Source organism: Austrofundulus limnaeus, unplaced genomic scaffold, assembly GCF_001266775.1.
Source record: "Austrofundulus limnaeus strain Quisiro unplaced genomic scaffold, Austrofundulus_limnaeus-1.0 Scaffold7, whole genome shotgun sequence".
Lineage (NCBI taxonomy): Eukaryota > Metazoa > Chordata > Actinopteri > Cyprinodontiformes > Rivulidae > Austrofundulus > Austrofundulus limnaeus.
The window spans coordinates 2,015,439-2,023,698 of NW_013952409.1; the positions used below are offsets into that span (position 1 = coordinate 2,015,439).

Below are 8,260 nucleotides of genomic sequence, written 5' to 3' on the forward strand. Positions count from 1 at the left end.
GAGTATAACATTATAACATGATATAAAACTCAAAAAAGTAGATTTTACATAATATTGCCCCTTAATTATTTCATTGCATTGGCAAAATTAGACTTTATTACTTCTGGTAAAGGTACAGTATATTCCTGAAACTTGGATAATTTGCTAATTACTTTAAAGTTATTTTATGGAGAAAATTAAGTTTTTTCCTTTAAAAATCAGATAATAGACGGTGAAATACACTGGAGGAAAATCAGTTATTCAGTTATCTATGCTTTTTAAATTCTATTTAATATAAATGACCTGAACACCTACATGAAGAGAAGTTAAAGTGTTGATGCGTTTCTTTTAGGAAGCCCCTCGGGTCATGCTATGGCCGCAGCGGGGGTCTGGTACGTGATGGTAACTGCGCTTCTTTCCATCGCAACAGAAAAACGATGCCCACCTTTGCTTTACAGGTGAGTCTTTTCTAATTCACTCAGGTGTTTTTACAGAAACGGAGATTTGTTTTTCCACTGACGTTAAGTGTTCACTCTGACAGACTGTTGCAGGTGGGACTGTGGGCCCTCATGGTCCTGGTGGTGCTGGTGGTCTGCATGTCCAGGGTCTTCATGGCAGCTCACTTTCCCCATCAGGTAGTTGCAGGAGTCGTCACAGGTCTGTTCAATCTGATCGTAAATTCCTCTAAAACGTGATGCTAAATGCTTTAAAGTTCCTGTGACATCAAGTTTTTGTAAAAAAAAATATGAATACATTTTTGAAAAGATAACATTGATAGCATATTGCAAAAATAAATTTCACGCCGCTGAGATGAACAGTTGTTGAGATATTTGCATATGAAGTAACAGGAAGTGATGTCAAAGGGGAATGTCTGCATGTCAACAGAGCGTTGTTACAACAGCTGATAACACAGACTGTAGAGAAGAATCTGAAGTTAGTCTAGATTATTTTGAGTCGCTATCAAAGAGAGATGAAGAGGAGATAAAGTTTAAATAATATTGTTTTAATAAATAAAGACCAAGGAGTTTATTTTATTAAAGAGTTCCCCTTTGATGTCACTTCCTGTTTCATTTTGGCTGAGCCAAGTTCAAAAGTAATGTGACAAAATGGGTAAAATCATGTGTGTTAAACCTGTTTTTTTTTTCAGTATAAAGATGTTTTCTTTGACTTTTTGAAGGATAGACATGTCACAGGGCCTTTAAGACCCCACCTCTGTGTGTTTCAGGACTTCTTGTAGCTGAGATGGTTTCCAAACAGAAGTGGATCTACAGCGCCAGCCTGAGCGAGTACCTGATCATCACCACCTTCCTGACGCTCTTCGCCGTCGGCTTCTACGTCCTGCTGAAAGCCATGGGCGTGGACCTGCTCTGGACTCTGGACAAAGCCCAGAAATGGTGCGTCAGGCCCGAGTGGGTCCACCTGGACACCACGCCGTTTGCGAGCCTCCTGCGTAACATGGGCAGCCTGTCCGGACTCGGACTGGGCCTGCACGCGCCGATCCACCACAGCGCCAGGACCGGGGGTTCCACTTTCAAGCTAGGGTGCATCATCACCTCTTTGTTCCTGTTGCATCTGCTGGACGACTGGACATTTGCCTCTGAGAACCAGCTGACTTTTTATGTTTTATCTTTTGGGAAGAGTGCTGTTGCACTTTTAATCCCGACCACTCTGGTTCCCTGGGTTCTCTGCAGGATTTGCAAGAGAAGAGGAGATGAAAAAACCTTGTGACTTAGATCTTACTTAACTAAAGTAAAACACTAATTTTAACTTTTTTCCCCAAATTTATTTAATCTGGCAAATCAGCACTATAAGTAAATCCAATTATTATCATTTTTTATTGTTATTGGGGGTTTTTTGTTTTTGTTTTTTATTTTTGGCTGTACAAATATTTTTTCTTTCCTCACAAAGCACTTCCTACGGAGCCCGCAAGGGGACGTGGGGAGATTTTTTTCCTTTTGCATTCCCACGCGTTATTGCGTTACCTTGCAATAATATTGCGTTACCTCGCAATACTTTTGCGTTATCTCGCAAAATTGTTTTGCGTTCCCACGCAAAAAATTGTTTTGTACACGAACYGAATTAAATCAGACTTTTATTTTGAAATATCCGGTTACCAAAACAGGATGTGCCGCCACAAATTCGTGAAATTAACATTGATGTTGCGTGGCTGCACTGTGTTAAAATATCAGCATATGACATACTTCAATGCGTAGTTGTGTGATATATTCATTCTGAAGCTGAATTAAAGCAGTAGGCTAACTCGCTAAYGGTRAACATGTGAGTTTGTTAATAAACCGGCAGGCAAACAGTGATAAACGTTTTTTGCGAGAGAACGCAAAAGGTATTGCGAGGTAACACAATACTATTGCGTGGGAACGCAAAAGAAATTAAATCTCCCATGTCCCCTTGGGGGCTCCGTAACTTCCTGTAGTTTGTCTTGCAGCAACTATCACAAAACCTGTGAAAAGTATTCTGCATATCCTCGATAGTTGTTTTTTTAAAGAATGCTCTTTGTACAAACTCAACAAAAATATATGTTTTAATGATGCTTTTATAGGGACAATAATTGACAGAAAGCTTTTAGAAAGATTTTTTTGTAAAACTGCATTATTTTTGGTAAATAAAACAACTTTTTTTTTTTGCAATCACTGGTCTTCTGTAAAGAGTGCTGTTTTCTGGGAGTGCTTCAGAGCCACGCTGAATACTTCCCTGACTGGAACAACCATTAAATATTAACCAGAGCATGCTCCCGTCACTCTGCGCCGTGACTCTGCCTTTCACAACAGCCACGCTCCTTTAAGAGACGCTGGGGGTCAAGGGGCGGAAAGCGRCGAAGACAACACGCGTGTTCTTTAACGCTTCGGGCTCAGTGGCCCACGTTGGTCGGATTACATATCAAGGGAGATTTGAACACACGGTGCTGAAATCAGCAGGGTGGCAGAGGTCACGCTCACACACCTTTGTCCTCTTGTTTCGCCTGCAAGTAGCGATATTACAATCTGCAGCTGAATTTAAGCTACTTAAAGTGAAAGCACTTGTTACTGGAGGATTAGCATTTCCTGTTAAAATGCAGTGAATGCTTAATGCTGAAAGATTTTTTGCTGAATAGYTAAAGAAAACCTGACACTAGCCAAAAAAAAATGGTTTGAACTAGCTGAAAGTAGCTGAAGTAGCTAAAATTAGCACAAAGAAACAGAAAGAGCATGTTTTCGGAATTAAGCAGTAAGACGCTGAAATTATCACAAAAAGATGAAATTAGCTGAAAAAAAAATCGCAAATTAGCTAAAAGTTAGCTTAAAACAGAAAACAGCTTAAATTAGCAGAAAGCAGCTAAAAGAAGCACAAAAAGATCAAAAAAGCTGAAAGAAACACAAAATTAAAAAAAGTCAGAATGATAGCTTAGAAAGCAGAAAAAAAGCTAAAATCAGCTAAATTGAAGCAGAAGGAAGCTGATATTAGTACAAGGAGTAAAAAAAGAAGCAAAACCAGAAGTAAAAGTTCAGTAAATATATTTGAACATTTTCAAAGGTTTTAATTTCAGATGTTGAAGACAGCTCTGTTCATTTTCAATGAGAAAAACAACGGCAGAAAAAGCTAAATATCTCAAAACATAAATTGCTGAAATKCCAAAAGTCTGAGCTGGAATGTCCTGAAGGAGCTGAACATTTTGATTAAAAACTGCAGAATGAGATATGTGCTGAAAACCATGAAAAATGAAGCTTAATAGTCTGAATGTTGGACAAGAATTCAACAATAAAAGAAATGTTTTCTCACTTTTCATGTAAAAATGAGARGAAACAGAAAACTGAACCATTTATTAATCATATTGAAGTTTTTGCTCTTTGGCTCTTTGTTTAAATTGCTGCGGAGTTCTGCAGCAAATACCTTCGACTTTTGATTTCCTGAACAGTTTGTACACTCCTGAGCGTCGATCAATAGCTGCTCATTACATGAAGCAATGTGCACAAGCAGAGTACATGCACAGGAACTGGACAAATCAGAAAACACTCATCAGACATTTTGGCAAAAACTTTGAAAAGAATAACTTTTAATCTTTAAATATTGATTTTATGAACTTCATTTATGAGTAAGAGCTATTCTAAATATTAGTCATACTGGAAATATTTATCAAACTACAGCCACATTCATARACTGAGTTATATTTAAATGATTGTCTTTAAAAATAATCAACTTTAATGGYGTGGGCCAATAAGGAATGCACATGTAAATAGATAAAAAAAACTCCAGTAAATGAAGTGTTTGTTATTGAAACAACAGAAAGTGTGAAAGTAGATGTTCAGCTCCTGATCAGTGTGGTTCAGTTTAACAGAGACGATCCTGGGATTAAATAAAAACACCAGTTTATGCAGAAATAACATCAGGAAACTATGAGTAAAACACAAACTACACAATTGGGGTTTTATTTGCTTGTTGTTTTTTTTATCTCATATTTAAATATGTCTGCTCATATGATTCTTTTGAACAGCACTTGTATGTAATGTCAGTACAGTAAATGAGGTAAACAAGGTTCAGATGGGTTTTGTTGTGGGTGTGGGACGTTTCCTTCAGAATGACTTTATGTGCTTTTTATCTTTTAATTCTGATGCTTATCTTTAGAAGTCCTATCTGCTGCTGTGGGTCTGCAGAGCATGTGGGCCGGGGTTAGAAGGACTTCAGGGACATTGAGTAACTGTTTACATTCAGTGAACATCTGCATCTGTCAACCCCAGTTCTTTTTGGTTTAGTAACCTTATCTTATCTCTTCATTCAGTGCAGAAAAATCAACAAACAGCTCAGTTTGGGGACATTTACGGCACAGCAGCTGACGTCACAAACTCTGGACCGCAGATTATTTCAATCCATTATTTTTTTATTATAATGCTTTAGCCAGTGGCGGAGCCAGACATTTCTCAGGGGTGGCCAGACGGGGACCACTACTCACACTGGGGTGGCCAAGAAAATTACGTTTTTTTTTTTGTTTTGTTTTTTTTTACTTGAAGGTTTCTGCAGATCTTTGTGTTTTGGTAATTTCCTTTTGTCCTTATAGGCATGTTACATGTTCTGTATATAAAGAAAACAATCTCTTTTTTGTTACTTCTTTGAGCTTGGTGATGTTTCAAACTGTTAAACACTGCCACCAACTGTTTCGGAGGATTATTACACCCCTAAAAGTTGTTTCACTGTGGAAGGGGTGTGTACAGCAGGGTGGCCATTGGGGGGGGCATAGATTTGTCTGTGGTGGCCATGCCACCCCCTTGGCTCCAGCTAGCATTTTGTTTCTTCTAGTTTCAGCTTYTTCCCACCGGCCTAAAATAAGCCTGGAGCTTGTGTGCGTCCTGAAAGCCCGTTTAGGTGTCCCCACGTCCCGTCAATCACTGSAGATGGATGGCAGCTGTCCGTCACGCTGAGGCTGCTATAGAAAATGGATGTTGTGGAAAAAGATTGTTGACCTTGAAATGTTTTTTTTTTCTAGCTCTGGAGAACTTTGGCCCACTTTTGGATTGCCTCTCCGACAGAGGAGAGGTCAGAGACTCCGATTTTAATTTTTAACTCTCTCCACTTCAGTGCATCTGCATGAGCGTCCTGAAATATGAGTTATGCAGCAACTCTGAGTAAAGATCCAGATTACAGTTCTATTATTCTATTTTCTATAATTCTTCCGTACGCTTTTTGGACTGCTACCTCTTCTACAATTTTTGTGCTATTTCAACAATTCTTATATCAAAACGTTCAGCTTTTTAATGCCATTCCAGCAATGACTCATGGTATTACAGCTGTTAATACTTTTTTAGCTACTTTTTCCCCATTGACTTTGAATGGGGATATGTTTCAACTGCTTAAAACCTTTCAAATTATTTATAAATCTTCACTGCTTTTCATATATTTTGCTTTGGTTATGCTTCCTTTAAATTACTTGTGCTAACTTTAGCTGTTTTCTGCTATTTCAGCTATAGTTCTGCTTCTTTTTGCTATTCTTGTGCTTTTTTCTGTTAATTTGTACTGTTTAGTGAAACTGGGATTCTGATTAGATTAAAGTTAGTCTAAATGTTAATCTGACTCATTTGTTTATTATGAACTAAATATCCTACAATCCATCCGGTCAGTGTTCACCTCAGTGTTTTGAGAGGAAACTAGTTGTTCCTGTGAAGCTCAGATATATTTACAGCGACACCTGCAGGCCAACAGGAGCAACTGTTACATTTCTATTCAACTGAATCAGCTTATAGGCAGATCCCATTGAATCAATAAACTCAACAGCATCAAAGCTCCAACATAACAGATGTTCTGGTTAAAAACCACTAAACCCATAAAGATAAAACTTGTTTCACTTTTAATCTCCCAACAATACGATTTAATGTCAAACATTCAGAGCAGAACCACTTTTGTTCTGCACATCCTCTAATGTTTTACTCCACAGATGCAGAAGACTGTGAATGCAGGACAAAGTGAAAGACAAGCCAGAGCACACATCAGGAGAAAAAAGGTCAGAAGACAAAACATTTAATTAAAATTAAAAAATACATAGAGCTTTATGTTGTCTAGGATTCAGTTTTCCATTTTCTGAGAGAAAATGTAAGTTTCTCGAGAGATTTAAAACAAAAAACTTACAATAAAAACAAACAAAAGAAAAAAACACGAGCGGGGGGCCATCTATGAAGCTATGTTTCCGATCAGTTGATTGTATGGATGTGGGTGAAAGTCTTGCTGTTGACCTGCAGGCGGGGGTCAGGCGGAGGCGGCTGGACGAACATCAGTACAACGCATCTGTGTTACTGCTTCGAGGCCTCTTGATCTTCTCAATGTTCTTCAGAATCATGTCGTGTAACGTTACCTTAGAAGGAAAACAGTTGGTCTCAATTAAAGAGGAAAAAAAATGGGGGGATAATAAAAAAAGAGATGAAAACCTACATATTGATTTCTGAGCTCTGAAACGATGATCTTCAGACTGATGTACTCCTTCTCATCTATCTCTGTAACTGTGCGCCGGTAGTCCTCCTGGTTTAGAGACAAACAAAAAGGGAAAACTTAGAGATCTGGATAAACTTAATTTGAACAGTAAAAACTCAGAAAACACAAAAACTTATTTGCTCTGCTCGACTTGCTTTTGTGCTGTCAGCATTTACTCACCACATGTGGATATTTGGCTATTTTTGAAACCAGCTTTGCCCTTGTGATGTAGTATCTACAGTTTAAAAGAAAACACGTTTACATTAAGACTTCGAAACCATTAAAAGCACAAAGTGAGTTTGGATGAAACGGTTTGTAATCCGAGGTGAACCTTGATATCTGGTCGAGGTACGACGCTGCCTCCCCTTCGACCGTGCGGAGTTCTGCTACCGTCTCCTCCTGGATCGACACGCCGAAGTTGTTGCCGTCCTCTATTCTGGGGATGAGGAGCTGAACCCACATTTTAACCTGCAGGAAGAACAGAACCGTGCTCAAAAACAACAAGTCTGCAGTATGTGGGAGACAATCAGTCAAGATGTGGGATAAACATTTCTATTAACTGGTAATTAATTTGGTTTTTCACCTTTAATACCTGAAACATTTAGTCATGGAGCATCGTGTTTATTATCAGTAAGTGTTGTTTGTGCAAATCTGATCCTGATAATGTCAGATTATAAACCAGAACTAACAGAGGAAATAAGAGGCGCTTCTCGTGACTCACTGTGTTACATTTCTCTATGAGTGTCCGGATCTCCGGCTTGACCTTTTCTATCAGGTCAACCAGGTTTGCGTTGCACTTCATCATCCCTCCAGGCATGACGAACACCTTCGTGCCCGTCTCTGAGAGACCAGGGAAGAAGAGAAATAAATCAAACGTACGAGCCAGCGGGGGGGGGGGGAAGCGTCGGACCACTCAAACGGTACTCACTCATGTCATTCCCACTTTCATCCTCCAGCTTTCTCTTTTTGGCGTTGGGCTGTAGAACAGACCCGACAGGGTTAGAGATGCTTCAGCAAACGTGAGTATCATGGAGGTGGAAGTCTGAAAGTCTGAAACTCACCCCTTCAAGTCCGTCATGGAGGTTTGAGAGCAAGATGGGGTCCGGTACTGTCAGGTTAATCTCTGAGTGAATGTCCTTCAGCTCAGAGATGTTTATGCTTGGATCCTGAAAGTTACAAACTGAATTTGATTTAAATTGAACCATTTATCTGAAATCAAAATTTCAGCTTTTCAGCACACGTACAGTGGTTTGCAAAAGTATTCATACCCCTTGAACTTTTCCATATTTTGTCACATTACAACCACAAACATAAATATATTTCACTGGAATTT

At 39.0% G+C, this 8,260-nt stretch overlaps 2 protein-coding genes across 2 annotated transcripts in view; one reads left to right on the top strand and one right to left on the bottom strand.

Annotated features, from left to right (window-relative positions):
• Positions 1-331: 331 nt before the first annotated feature.
• Positions 332-2,104, top strand: g6pc1a.1 (glucose-6-phosphatase catalytic subunit 1a, tandem duplicate 1; the record flags this gene model as incomplete). Its single annotated transcript, XM_014032765.1, is given in 3 exon segments — positions 332-437; positions 521-636; positions 1,205-2,104. Coding segments are annotated over 3 exon segments (725 nt in total), but the record flags the coding sequence as incomplete, so codon positions are not given.
• A 4,189-nt stretch (positions 2,105-6,293) lies between these two features.
• Positions 6,294-8,260, bottom strand: part of psme3 (proteasome activator subunit 3) — a 4,792-nt gene continuing 2,825 nt past the window's right edge. Inside the window, exons 4-10 of the mRNA XM_014032785.1 lie at positions 7,989-8,093; positions 7,856-7,904; positions 7,649-7,767; positions 7,259-7,395; positions 7,108-7,162; positions 6,889-6,975; positions 6,294-6,811 (exon numbers count right to left, since the gene is read on the bottom strand). Coding sequence (XP_013888239.1) covers positions 6,731-6,811; positions 6,889-6,975; positions 7,108-7,162; positions 7,259-7,395; positions 7,649-7,767; positions 7,856-7,904; positions 7,989-8,093 — 633 coding nt within the window. The 3' untranslated portion in view covers positions 6,294-6,730. The remainder of the gene's footprint in view (positions 6,812-6,888; positions 6,976-7,107; positions 7,163-7,258; positions 7,396-7,648; positions 7,768-7,855; positions 7,905-7,988; positions 8,094-8,260) is intronic.